This window comes from Hypomesus nipponensis, chromosome 10 (assembly GCF_054491055.1).
Source record: "Hypomesus nipponensis isolate SF chromosome 10, ASM5449105v1, whole genome shotgun sequence".
Taxonomy (NCBI): Eukaryota; Metazoa; Chordata; class Actinopteri; order Osmeriformes; family Osmeridae; genus Hypomesus; species Hypomesus nipponensis.
This window is the reverse complement of record NC_140370.1, coordinates 17877501-17891472: the sequence shown is the minus strand read 5'-3', so window position 1 is coordinate 17891472 and position 13972 is coordinate 17877501. Positions and strand designations below refer to the sequence as shown.

General features: G+C 48.2%; 3 protein-coding genes across 3 annotated transcripts in view; 2 read left to right on the top strand and 1 right to left on the bottom strand.

The window, feature by feature from the left end:
* Nucleotides 1-2810: 2810 nt before the first annotated feature.
* On the top strand, nucleotides 2811-4363 carry mrpl34 (mitochondrial ribosomal protein L34). The gene is made up of 2 exons (XM_084707942.1): nucleotides 2811-2948; nucleotides 3550-4363. Exons 1-2 carry the CDS (start codon nucleotides 2893-2895, stop codon nucleotides 3821-3823), a joined length of 330 nt encoding a protein of 109 aa, XP_084564068.1. The 5' UTR covers nucleotides 2811-2892; the 3' UTR covers nucleotides 3824-4363.
* Nucleotides 4364-4709: 346 nt separating this feature from the next.
* On the top strand, nucleotides 4710-8512 carry LOC146272128 (DET1- and DDB1-associated protein 1-like). The gene is made up of 5 exons (XM_084708476.1): nucleotides 4710-5017; nucleotides 5330-5410; nucleotides 5621-5672; nucleotides 6226-6287; nucleotides 6534-8512. The coding sequence occupies exons 1-5, from the start codon at nucleotides 5009-5011 to the stop codon at nucleotides 6636-6638; spliced, it is 309 nt and encodes a 102-aa protein (XP_084564602.1). The 5' UTR covers nucleotides 4710-5008; the 3' UTR covers nucleotides 6639-8512.
* A 780-nt stretch (nucleotides 8513-9292) lies between these two features.
* Nucleotides 9293-13972, bottom strand: part of LOC146272126 (anoctamin-8-like) — a 12632-nt gene continuing 7952 nt past the window's right edge. Inside the window, exons 13-19 of the mRNA XM_084707689.1 lie at nucleotides 13104-13367; nucleotides 11894-12180; nucleotides 11512-11674; nucleotides 11184-11375; nucleotides 10884-11015; nucleotides 10382-10492; nucleotides 9293-9865 (exon numbers count right to left, since the gene is read on the bottom strand). Coding sequence (XP_084563815.1) covers nucleotides 9293-9865; nucleotides 10382-10492; nucleotides 10884-11015; nucleotides 11184-11375; nucleotides 11512-11674; nucleotides 11894-12180; nucleotides 13104-13367 — 1722 coding nt within the window. The remainder of the gene's footprint in view (nucleotides 9866-10381; nucleotides 10493-10883; nucleotides 11016-11183; nucleotides 11376-11511; nucleotides 11675-11893; nucleotides 12181-13103; nucleotides 13368-13972) is intronic.

Genomic DNA, 13972 nt, shown 5'->3' with positions numbered 1-13972 from the left:
ACTCTCTTCCTCCTTGTCCTCTTCCTCCTCACTCTCTTCCTCCTTCTCCTCTTCCTCCTCACTCTCTTCCTCCTCACTCTCTTCCTCCTCACTCTCTTCCTCCTTCTCCTCTTCCTCCTCTTCCTACTCCAGTGTTATACATAATTCAAACAAGGAAAGATGAGTCTAAATTATTAATCCTTCTGACTGCGTAAAACCAATGTGTCTGATGGGGGATTGTGATGGTTCCACCTCAGTCCTGTTGGTCTGTTCTGACAGGCCCTCTGGACAGCTGAACCTTCCCTCGTGCTTGAAGGGCAGCAACATAGAATCCTATGTACATTGTTAATTGTCATTTTGGGAAAATCCTCCAAACTCCAAAAAAACCCATAAAAGCATTTTGTTAGTTTGAGAACTTACGTTACTGCTCGCTACCGGAAGTGATGTGTGCATAGTGGGCATGTGCAAGTTAAGATGTAAAAATGTTGGTTGAGCTACCGTCAACGTGCCAAGCGTATTTATTAGAGTTTCGGTCATTAAGAATAAAAGGCAAAATGTTGTTTACATTTTTTTTACCAACAGTATGTATAAATATTTGTCTATTTATTAATTTTTCATATTTTAGTTCATTGGTTTGGCGGCCCACCTGCATTACCCTGGCGGACCATGATGGGGCCGTAGCTCACAGGTTGGGAATCGCAGGTAGAAGAAGGTAAGAAGTAACGGAGACATGAGGAAGAACCCAGAGAAGAGGTCACACAAAGTGTACATCCCCACCTGATTCCCTGAGCAGTAATCCCACATCTCATTGGCCGGCTGATCCATCACGTGGGCTGTACCTGAGATGTGATGGGCCAGCGAGGGCAGCAGTGGGCACACTTGTAAGAAGTGGTCACCTTGGGAATGAGACCAGAACCTGCAGCAGAACCTTGCACACCCAGCCCACTGCTCTGCCCTCTGTGTCACCTCTGCTGAGGGGGGGGCTGATGACGCTGCTTGACTGTGATGTAAAGCAGGATGCGGTGATAAGGCAGTGATTGAGCGTGATGTGAATACAAACAGGCTTGCCAGAGGACCACCCTAAATTCAACTCATCTCCGCACCGTGACGTTCAGCCATCTTGCTCGGCGGTGTGGCTCAACTCTGCAATGCAGAATTAACTGGTGTATCCAGGCAGTCGGACATGACACACATTCAGACAGACAGGACATTATGTGCTCTCTCTCTTTCTCTCCCCTCTCTCTCTCTCTCCCCTCTCTTTCCTATCTCTCCTCCTCTCTCTTCTTCTCTCTCTTTCTCTCCCCTCTCTTTCTCTCTCTCTCTTTCCTATCTCTCCTCCTCTCTCTTCCTCTCTCTCTCCTCCTCCTCTCTCCCCCTCTCTTTCTCTCTCTCTCTTTCCTATCTCTCCTCCTCTCTCTTCCTCTCTCTCTCCTCCTCCTCTCTCCTCCTCTCTCTCTCTCTCTCTCTCTCTCTCTCTTTCTCTCTCCCTTTCTCCTCTCTCTCTCCTCCTCCTCTCTCTCCTCCTCTCTCTCTCTCTCTCTCTCTAACCTACATATTCCGCCTTTGCAGTTGCCAGCTCAGCATCCTCATTGATATTCATCCTCCATCACTCAGCTTAAGGAGACACAGATGTTTTTTTCTACAACCACAACAAACCTGTGGTTTGGTACACAGGTTGGAATTCACAGTGTAATTAAAGGATATCAAGATGATTTGCATGTTATAAGAGCACAGTAACATCAGTGTTTGACATTATGTTTACAGGTTTGTGCACACATCGTTTTCATCCTCCACATTATTTTACAGACAATTCACAGCAGGATAAGAGATCGACAGCTCCAGGGTGCAGACGAGATATTTGGCAACAAAATACATCAATACAATTGAGTGGGAATGTGTTGCGCAATAGAATGTAACATGCAATACATGTTCAATATGATCCGATTACCTGATGCATTGATATCCTATCAAACGTATTGTATTTGTGCAAAAACATATTGATCAGCATATGAGCATAACCGTCATATGGATCTTGATCATCACTGTCTTTCAGACCAAATCCAATCATCATGCATGTTGTCTACTGCAGAGAGGAAGCGATGCTTACCTGCGAGGGTTAAGGTGCGTCACGTGATGACTAAGAACGGCTCAGATCATAGATCAGTCACAAACTGGGAAAAAATACGATGCATTTGGCGCACAAAAAAAAAAACAGAAAAAAATGACCCTCAGTGTGATTCTGCAGTGTATCGGTCTGCAGCATAGACATCGAGTCCGGTGAACAAGCCACACATTACTAAATCAAACACGTGCAATAAGACTAAAGTAGGCTAATTAAATAATGCATGTCTCGAAAACGGGGCTAATTGGCGTTGCTACACGTCCCTGGCGCTGCGTATACAGGCGATGCTCTGACAACCCTGTTGCCCCAGCTGTATCTGCATCCACGGTATCCTGGAAGTTTTTTTTCTCGCTCCGTCGGAGTGGCACGAGGAGCAGCGAATAGCCGGCAAGCCGAGCCTGCGAACAAGCCTATAAGGTGCCGTGTGTTCCTGTTGCTAAGGTCGGATGGGATGGGTAGGTAACAAGTGTGTGTTACAGTGAGTGAGTGTGTTAGAGTGTGTGTATGTGCGTTTTGTAATGAGAGTGTGTGTGTGTTTTTTATTTTATTTTATTAAGCAGAAGCTGTTAACCAAAATTACAAACAGGCTGGTCCAAGATGAAAGTACAATGAAAAACACTTCTTTTACATGCGTCTTTCGTGTTGGTTCAGTAAGCGTCAATGTTATTGGTCGGGCTCTTTTACCAGCACCCAATCACATGTCTGCATGGTCTGAGGTGTGGGTTGGCATTGCAGGCAAATGACTTTCATGCCGTTTCAATGTCCGTGCAAAATCGTGTAGATATTCCAAAATGAATATCATAAGATCCTCGCTGTCCCGCTTCAGCGGAGTGATAACCTCGAGCAGGTAATCATAGTAACCATACAATCATTTTGAAGATTAATCGAAGGGGAAGAAATCTTGCGTTTACAGATAAAGTTCTGCCAGGTTAGCTAACTAGCTTAGCCTCATCAGTTGCTAGCAAGCTGGGCACTACTACGGTCGTTACTATTTGAGTTTAGATTCGTGACAAACGGATGTTTATTGTTGATGCCTTAATTGGTGGCTGCTCATTCTCCCATAACCAAGCTAGCAAATTAACGTACATGATTTATTGTCATCACATATTATGTGATTGGCAAATTATTATGGTGTTATCTGTGTGAAATATATTTAGTCTATCCGTAACCAAAAACCCCACAGTTATCTTCCGAATTAGTAATTGCAGAACCAATAGTTGTGTTATTGATCTAAAACCTATAGGCCAAGTTTCCCAGACACGAATTAAGCCTAGACCTAAAGTAAGAGAGAAAATAATTTTTTATCTCAATTTTTAGTCTAAGATTAGGCTTAATCCATGTCTGGGAAAACTGACCATAATGTCGAAAAACAATCCAGTATACGAACAGCCTCCAACTACCCCTTCACCTCACTGTATTTTCTATCATCGTGTTCCGTGTCCACGCAGGAGCGGTTTGTTTCCATCGAGCGCCATTCTAGAACCCCAGACTTCCAGCGGCAGGTGCGCTCCTCTCTCGTGGCGCCCGGAGGGAGCGGGGGTGTTCCAGCAGCTTCCGTGGCAGTATCAGCAGATCCGCACCAGGAAGCGAGGTACGGAGTATCAGCCCAAGAACATCAAGAGAAAGAGAACTCACGGATGGATCAAGAGGCTGAGCACCCAGGGAGGCATCGAGGTCATCCTGCGCAGGATGCTGAAAGGGAGGAAGTCGCTGACACACTGACCAACATGAAGAAAAGACTACTTCCTGTTGGACTTTCATCAGACCTGTCCTGGTACTGGAGGTTCTGGGTGAATAAATAGCCGTGTTTGGACGCTTGTGCAAGGTTGAGATCTGAGGATGTTACCACTTTTGGGACTGCTCAGTCTAAGAAGTTATTTGATGATGGTCTGATTTGTATCGAATCATTTTCGCATTGTATTTGAATATGTCTGGTTTAACTTGGTCAGGCAGCGGAGGGCGGCGACTCTGGGTGGTAATCAGGCAGGAAGCAGTCACCCATGATGGTACTTGTCTGACAGACAGACAGACAGACTATCTTACAGACAGGCAGGCTATCCTGTCTGTAAGATACAACCAAAACATCTTGGTTTGAAATGGCTCATCATATGGAAGTTGTGACTGAAAGACACCAAATAATCGTTATTACTCTTGTCCATCGGTTGGTTGGGATTCTGCATCTGTGCGTTATGCTTGTTGTACTAGAGCCATTTAAACGTGTTTGAATGTGTGTGCTGCTCTTAATAAACACTTGTACATAAATCACTCTCAGAATCACGTTATTTGTGGTGGTGATGGTTAAGTACTTACAGTATTTGCAAGTGATTGAATATTAAGTATCTATGGATGAGAAACTGGAAAAATGTCTCCCTAAATGTTGTACTTTATTTTGAGGAAAAGGGCTAGTTTATGCGTTTCGACTTTGTATGTCTTGTATTTTGATCCTATGCCCCTCCCGTCTTCTTATTAGGCGGACCCTTTCTGGCATTGGAGGGCTGGGTTGTTACGCTATACTTATCTAACCAATTAAAACCGTTATTTGGCATTCCATAGCTCTGCAGCCAATGAAAGATCAGCCAATGAGAAGGTTACCGCCCCCATATTCACACGGAGCAAAAAGCAAGGCAACAAACAAAAATGGAGACGATAGATTGCGTATCACACGGCTAAATAAACTATTAGCTACATATCTAGCTATCACAGAAGATTAAGTATCGAACGAACCGTTTATAAGTGCATCGTGATGTGATCTGCGCCGAAATCACTTTAATAAGATTTATTTTGGTACACATTTTTAATTGTGCAGTTGTTTTACAGTGAGCGAATTGGTAAACAACCCGTCCTGTGGTAACTAAATAACAGGATCCCAGCAGCTAGCCAACCAGCTAGCGACTTTGGGGAAAAGACATGGACAAGGTAAGCAAGTTAGACTGTCTGTCCACTGCTGGAAACAATGCTCATTTCGATGTAGCTCTACATTATTTTTTTCTTGCTCAAGCCAACTTAATTGTGGCGTTAGCTAGTTTTCAGCGGATGTTATTCAGCTGGCTGTGTAGAACTAGTTAGCAAAACATAAATACAGCAAGCTCGCCACCTAATACAGTAAGCTTGCCAGTCTTTGTAGCTAATTGGTTAACGGACAAGTTAATGGGGCTCGGCAACATTGTTATTGTATCCTAGTCGCTTTTACTTTCGCTTTGGTCAGTAAACTTGATTTTCATTGTCTAGGCTGACTTCCTGAAAGGACTCCCTGTATACAACAAAAGCAATTTCAGCAGGTTTCATGCTGACTCCGTTTGTAAAGCATCGGTAAGTTACCGCACATTGCTTCAACATATTTCGTGTCTGCCATTAGAACGTTATCACATAAGGTGATCTGCCAACCTGAACACGTCACCATTAGACGGGGAAGTTCAAGAATGCTGCGGTTTTTGTCAACGATTATCTGTAAGGACGTGGCCAGAAAATCAATGAACGAGGCAACGGCTCTTAGCGATGAATCGTTTTTTGTTATTCCAGAACCGACGGCCATCCGTGTACCTTCCTACGCGGGAGTATCCGTCTGAACAGAGTAAGTATCCAATAACCCGCCAGAAGGTGTGGTTACATTTACATTTGAGTCATTTAGCAGACGCTCTTATCCAGAGACTTACAGTAAGTACAGGGACATTTCCCCCGAGGCAAGTAGGGTGAAGTGCCTTGCCCAAGGACACAACATCATTTGGCACAGCCGACTCCCTAACCGCTCAGCCATCTGACCCCTGTTAGTAGTTCTTCTAGTGGACAGATACAGACTAGAATCTACAGCTCCTCTCTGCTGCTAGTCAGGAGGTGAGGTGAATGTGGCCCTCCTGGGCAGGGCCCTGCTCCTGGGTCTTGAACTTGTGAACTCTGCTGCTCTATAATGTATACTAGTTGAGATATTGTTATTGATCTACTGTGTCTGGTAGCTGAGATGTGCTTATGTAAATGCAGACCGTTCCTTGACTCTGACCACCAAAATACGGTTATAACTACACACTTCCTTGATCTTCTGCTTCACTTCCCACATGTTCTGTTTTTATGTAGCAAAATAAATTAAATTTAAGTCACCTGAATAATTGTGTCTGTTTGTGGTCTTCTAGTCATCGTGACCGAGAAGACAAATATTCTGCTGAGGTACCTTCACCAGCAGTGGGACAAGAAGGTAGTCACATCACACCTTCACCACACCCACACCTTCACCACACCCTCACCACATCACACCTTCACCACACCCACACCACACCCTCACCACACCCTCACCACACCACATCACACCACATCACACCTTCACCACACCCTCACCACATCACACCCTCACCACATCACACCACATCACAACCACACCACATCACAACCACACCACACCCTCACCACACCACACCCTAACTTCCTCTCCCCCTCCCTCCAGAATGCAGCTAAGAAGCGTGAGCAGGAAGTGTCCGAGGTGGAGAACATGGCTGCTCCTCCCAGGAAGATGGCCAGGACAGACAGGGAGCTCAACGAGGACTTCTAGAACCACACTGAGGGACACACAACCACACACACACTCACAGATACACACACACACATGTCTACACACACATCTATACACATACTCCCAGGCCTAAGCAGGCACACAGCCACACACTTACTACAATTATGCTTGATTACATGACCACACACACACACTAGCAACAAGCCGGGTAATAAAGGAGCAGAGAGCAGGACTGTGGCCTGACCACCATCATCCAAGCTGCTGTGAGAGACAAAACACCTGGTCTGGGTTCATCTGGGCAACATCCTCCTCCTCCACGCCTCCATCCTTCTGTCCATCCACTCTGATTAGTGTATTCATCTGCCCTGGTGAAAAGGCCCAGGCAGCAATCTACCTCCTCACCCCCTACCATCTCCTTCCACAGGGACTTATTTCTTAGAGCTCATTATGTGATTGTTATTATTTTTTAGTTCACTTGTACAGCTGTGTACATCCTCGTCTGCATGTTTCAAGTGTTGTGTTATTATGGTCTGTCTGTCAGCGTGTGGTGCTTGATCATTCCTGGTCGTGGTGACTGGAGGATCGCCTCTACCACTAGGTGGCAGCGTAGACTTCAGTGTTTAATGTCAGAGCAGTGAGTGCTGTTCAGAGACACAGTCCACCTGCAGGCCTGTGGGGCTCAGGGGAGTAGCAGGTTTGAACCCTGAGCTGAGAATACGTCTTTAAAGGAGTGTTTGTGAGGAAGCCTTGAGGGGTGTGTGTCTGATGAGTGGCCTTAATGGAAAAGTGTTCCATGATCATGTGACCCCCCCCCCCCCCCCCTCATGGTTTACACAGTAACAATCTAGGAATCAGGAAGTACAGATGTTTTGGAAGCCGTTGATTGGTTGAAATGTAAATTAAATGCTTCCACGTGGATCACATGACGGGATTCACATGCAAACCCTCTCGCTGTACTGAGCTAATGGGAGCAATACTAACACACTACAATAGTGAAGTGAGATCTGCAGTGTGTTCTCTTGGTGTTCAGCACATCTCTGCCAGATGCTCCCCTTTGAAACTGTACATCCGGGTGATGTTTGTTTATAGCAACTTTGCTCATCAGCACCAGTTTAAGAGCCACGGTGAATCTTGGGATTTAGAGATTTCCCAGACAGGGACTGTCATGACATGGAAAGTGCCATTCAGGTTTTTTGAAGCTTGGTGTAGTTCAGCCACCGTAGTGTGCCCAGTGTTTGACCCCTCCCCCTGTTCCCCTATGCTGCTATGTATAAAGACTTGCAGTGGGCGTGGCCCTGACAACCCTGTCACCATGTATGTATAGCTCTCTCAGAACTGAAACAGGAAGTGGAACCGAGTACTTCCTGGGTCACTTCCTGGGTCACCCATGTGCATGTAGCCTCTAAACTCCTCAGACCAGAGAGGTCTGAGATGGTGGTAGGTTGTCTATTATGGGATGGCTGTTGTGCACCTAGTTACCCCAGCCGTCTGCAGATACAGTTAATGTTGTGTGTTTTCACAGGTAGACTATTGGGTCATTTTTTTAATATAACTTGTTTAGATTTGGATGCCCTTGGTCCTCCCTGTCCTGTAGATGCAGAGTAGGAACTGTGTGATCTCTGTGCAAACACTTCTGTGGACGTCGCTAATATGATCCACCTGTTAAATCCTTCTGATTTTAGTGGGTGGAAAAAAGTCAAGCAATATCTACCCAGTTAGATTCTGTTATTTTGGGATATTTTATGACAATTTTCTGTCAGTGGAAGAATATTGATTATAGAGCATTGGAGAAAACTAGTGTTTATTTTTTATTTTGTTTCATGTCAAATGAAAGTATATTTAATGAAGACTTCTTCCATTTTGGCTTTGAAAACCTTGCATCCTTGTTCTCAATAAAGTAAATCTTGTTGTTTTATGGTCTATTTTTATTTCATCATTATAGTTTAGGTTTTTGTTTTGTATAACAAAAAAATAAAACACAAAACCCTGTCCAGTTGATATATATTTATTCCAGTGAGTCTTATTTGGTGTCACTGTGGTACATTCACTATTTTTATGTAATAAAATAAAATTCATAGAAAAAACTGAATATAAAATCGACGGTATCTCACAGTGAATCTAGATGATATTGCTGTATGTTGTGGCATGTTTAAGGTGCTCCATAGAAACAAACTACTCTATGTCACACGCATGCTTGGAATCATGCTTCAGAACACAAAGTTCTGCTGTCCAGAATCTTTACAATATCAGACCCACTGTCCAGGAACAGTAGATTAGATGTACTGTACTCATAGACTGTGGTTTGGACCACATCCAGTTCATGACACAGTTTAGAACCAGTGTAGAAGACATGCGGTCCAGAACATTTACAACATATCAGACATCGTCCCAAACTAGTACATGACCAGGATCAATATATTCAGCCGAGGATGTGATGAGGCGGTAGTCTCAACTTGACAACCTGACTATCAAGTTGAGGCCGACTGTACACAAGATTCTGGAATAAAAGTCTGCAAAGACCCCAAACCAGTCATGCAGGCGTCTGCTCCTCTTGTGGTCTTCAACTTTTCAAAGCAATCCTCAACGTTCCTCAACGTTCCTCAACGTTCTTCAGTGTTCCTCAACCTCCCCATCGTTCTTTAGCATCCCCCCCCCCCACCCCGGCTTGGCTCTGTGCGTCTCCACGGCGACGCCTACGACCCTGAGCCGTTGGTGTCCATGGCGCCGGGCCTCCCCTCGCCCCCCTCCCCCTCGCTGGATGGCAGCTCCTCGGGCGTGGCCCTGTCGTCCCCTCCGGGGCCCCCTGGCCCCCCACTCACCACCGTCCCCCCAGACCTGCTGGGGGCCAGCTGCCTGCCCGGGCTGAAGGGCTGTCCGGGGGCTCCTGGCCGCTCCGGGCCCCCGGGGGCCGCGGCCTCCTTCTTCACCTCGGGGGACTTGTTGAGCAGCTTGTTGAGGAAGGCAGGCAGCTTAGCCTCCCCGCCTGGGGGCGTCTGGGGGGAGCGGGGTGAACCGGAGAATTTCCCCTGCAGGGGGATGATCTGCTTCAGCTTGTTGGAGCCCAGCAGGGAGCTGGGCCTGCGGGGCTTGTCCCCCCCGCCCCCCTTACCCCCTCCGGCGGCGTGGTGATGCTGGTGGGCCTCAGCCTTGCCGCTGCCTTCCTGGCGAGCCTCGGCCTGTTGCTCCGCCTGCCTCTGTAGCTCCGCCTCCTCGCGGCGCTGGCGCTGCTGCTGCTGGAAGTGCTGCTGGGCCTGGAGCTCGTGTTTCTGAGAGGGGAGAGGAGGAGGAGGGAGGAGGAGGGGGGAGGGAGGAGGAGGAGGGGGGAGGGAGGAGGGAGGAGGGAGGAGGGAGGAGGGAGGAGGGAGGAGGGAGGAGGGAGGAGGAGGGAGTAGGAGAGGGAGGAGGAGGAGGGGGAGGGAGGAGGAGGGGGAGGGAGGAGGAAGGAGGAAGAGGAGGGGGGAGGATGGAGGAGGGGGAGGGAGGGAGGGAGGGAGGGAGGAGGGGGAGGGGGAGGGAGGAGGAGGTGGGAGGAGGAGGGGGGAGGAGGAGGGAGGAGGAGGGGGAGGGAGGGAGGGAGGGAGGAGGAGGGGGAGGGAGGGAGGGAGGGAGGAGGGGGGAGGGAGGAGGGAGGGAGGAGGAGAGGGGGGAGGAGGGGAAGGGAGGGGAGGAGGGAAGGGATGGGGGAGAGAGATGGGCTCAATTCATGAAGGCGATAGCCCTACTCTCCTACTCTGAAGGCTCCCCTGCCCCCTGCCCCCCAGCCCCCTGCCCCCCAGTCCTACCTTGAAAGCCTCCCTGCGTCGGTACTCCAGCTTGGCCATCTCCTCCGCCACCCACACAGGAACGTCAGGGATTGCTACATGGATGATGTACTTCAGCAGGACAGCAAAGTGCTGTCAACACACACACACACAAAGTGCTGTCAACACACTCTCTAATATCAGCCAAGGTCTGCCTGCCTGCCTGCCTGCCTGCCTGCCTGTCTGTCTGCCTGTCTGTTTGTATGTGAGCCTGCCTGCCTGCCTGCCTGCCTGCCTGCCTGCCTGCCTGCCTGCCTGTCTGTCTGTCTGTCTGTCTGTCTGTCTGTCTGCCTGTATGTCTGTCTGCCTATCTGCCTGTCTGCCTGTCTGTCTGTCTGTCTGTCGGTCTGCCTGTCTGTCGGTCTGCCTGTCTCTCTGTCTGCCTGTCTGCCTGTCTGCCTGCCTGCCTGCCTGCCTGCCTGCCTGTCTGTCTGTCTGTCTGTCTGTCTGTCTGTCTGCCTGTCTGCCTGTCTATCTGTCGTACCTCAAGCAGAACAATACAGATGATGATCATCTCAGGACTCATCCAGGGGAACAGCCGCTGCAGCTGACCACACTGGCCAATCAGGTAACAGTTCACGATGATGGCAATCAGTCCCATGACCTCCATCACTGTCTGTTGGGGGGGGGGGGGGGGAGCAAGAGAAAGAGGGGGAAGGGGAAAGAGAGGGAGCATATTAGTACAACACTGCATTTGCCAAAGACAATGCATCAAATCCAGGATGTTGCAACCCTCTTCTAGACCCCCTGTTCCTTGATAGCTTCCTGTGTCTTGGTTCCAGACCTGCCACTGTCCGATGTTGTCCACGCGTTCTCCAAAGGGCCTCTGGAACCCGCAGCACAGCTTGAGGGCGTCGCTGCGAATCTCGATCACATTGTTGATGAGCGCACACAGCGCGGCGAGCGGGAAGGCAGAAGAGAAGAGGACCACGTAGCCAAACTGGATAAACATCTCCTGGTAGTCCTCCAGGGTGCTCTGGGGGGCGGAGCGTACACAGAGGACTGAAGTCACATGGTTGGAACAGGAGGCGTTGTGAGGGTTACTGTTACAGGAAAGTACAACATGATGAGATGCTGTGTGTGTGTGTGTGTGTGTACCACCATCATCGTACCTCGTAGGTCTGCATGCAGCTCTGGATTTCCGCCTGCGTCAGAGTCAAGCCACACTCTTCCTCCTCCAGCGGAGGATCAATCCATGACTTCCTGTCCTGCTTCCTGTCTGCCTGGCCACGCCCATTCTGGTTTGCCGCTTCAGAACCATCAGTCATACTGGCGCTGCTCTCCAATCAAAAGAATGTATTTTAAAAAAGCTTAGTTTTTCCCACTTTACGTCAAGTTTACACAATTTGATAGTTTATTTAACAACCTTTATCTTAATTTTAAATATATTTTATCTAGGCTGGGCGACCTACACAAAAGAGGTTTAACTTGCCAGGTTAAATAAAGTCTTAAACACTTTGTAATCCCTGTGAGACGTTTAAGGGTGTCGCTTACGTGGTCGCCACCGCATCCGCCGTCTCCGCCTCGCTGTCGCCGTGGTCACTGTCGCCGTGGTCGCTGTCGTCCAGGGTGAACAGGCTGGTGGCGTGCATGCCATCCTCCAGCAGGGTGGGGCTGTCCTCCAGGAAGCTGAGAGGCCCCGCCCCCTGCTGGGTCGCCGTGGCGGCGGGGGTTGCCGTGGCGGCGGGGTGGTTGTAGGCCACCGTCTCGGTGAAACAGACCTTCCTGTGTCTCAGACCATCGCTCTGCTCCCACTCCTCCTCCGACAGCCTGAAGCCGGCCTGCTCTCATCCAGGGACATGAACATGTTATACAGGAGGCCTGCTCTCATCCAGGGACATGAACATGTTATACAGGAGGCCTGCTCTCATCCAGGGATATGAACATGTTATACAGGAGGCCTGCTCTCATCCAGGGACATGAACATGTTATACAGGAGGCCTGCTCTCATCCAGGGACATGAACATGTTATACAGGAGGCCTGCTCTCATCCAGGGACATGAACATGTTATACAGGAGGCCTGCTCTCATCCAGGGACATGAACATGTTATACAGGAGGCCTGCTCTCATCCAGGGACATGAACATGTTATACAGGAGGCCTGCTCTCATCCAGGGACATGAACATGTTATACAGGAGGCCTGCTCTCATCCAGGGACATGAACATGTTATAGAGGAGGTCTGCTCTCATCCACGGACGTGAACATGTTATACAGGAGGCCTGCTCTCATCCAGGGACATGAACATGTTATACAGGAGGTCTGCTCTCATCCAGGGACATGAACATGTTATACAGGAGGTCTGCTCTCATCCAGGGACATGAACATGTTATACAAGAGGCCTGCTCTCATCCAGGGACATGAACATGTTATACAGGAAGCTATTATAATAAGTTATTATTATAATTGTTTGTTTTTACAGTTTTTTTATGCAACATTTAATTCAAGAAATATATGTAACATATATGTTTTATTTTTGCAGCAGTATAAAAGTGCAATTTTGATAAACCTTTTGTGAATTTTTTTATTTCATTATTTCTTAAAGCATTTTTCTGAAACTTTTTTAATTTTTTTATTGTGCCTAAGACTTTTGCAGAGTACTGTATATCAAAAATATTCATTCCTTTTTTTTCTCATTTTTATTTGTATTTTTCAATCCCCTCCTCCCCCTCTCCCCTTCCCTCCCCTCAGAGTGTCAGCAGTACCTTCAGGTCTCCCCTCCTCCCCCGCTCAGATGCTCTTGTGTCTGGGTGGGCTAGGCCTCTGGAGGCCTGCTTGCAGTAGGTCGCCACGAAAGCCTGGGCCTTTCCTAGTGCCAGGCGTCCGTACTTGAGCACCCCAGTGTGGGCCTGCTCCCACAGGACCCTGGGCGTGAACACCCCCAGCTTGTGGTGCTCGTACAGGTATGGCTGGAGAACCTCCATGAAGTTCTGCATGATCTGGCGGAAGATGAGCAGTGTGGCCAGCATCTGGGGAGAACACATGTAGCAGACATGTAGCATACAGGAAAATAAATACATGACTTCCTCTTTATTTTTTATGGACGGGTGGATAACAGGATGGATGGATAACAGGATGAACGGATATCAGGATGGATGGATAACAGGATGAACGGATATCAGGATGGATGGATAACAGGATGGATAACAGGATGGATGGATAACAGGATGGATAACAGGATGGATGGATAACAGGATGGATGGATAACAGGATGGATGGGTAACAGGATGGACGGATAACAGGATAGACGGATAACAGGATGGACGGATAACAGGATAGACGGATAACAGGATGGACGGATAACAGGATAGACGGATAACAGGATGGATGGATAACAGGATAGACGGATAACAGGATGGACGGATAACAGGATAGACGGATAACAGGATAGACGGATAACAGGATGGATGGATAACAGGATGGATGGATAACAGGATGGATGGATAACAGGATGGATGGATAACAGGATGGATGGATAACAGGATAGACGGATAACAGGATGGATGGATAACAGGTAGGGTGACCATAAGCATGACCTTGAAAAGGAGGACTCAAAGTTGTTGACCGGGGGGGG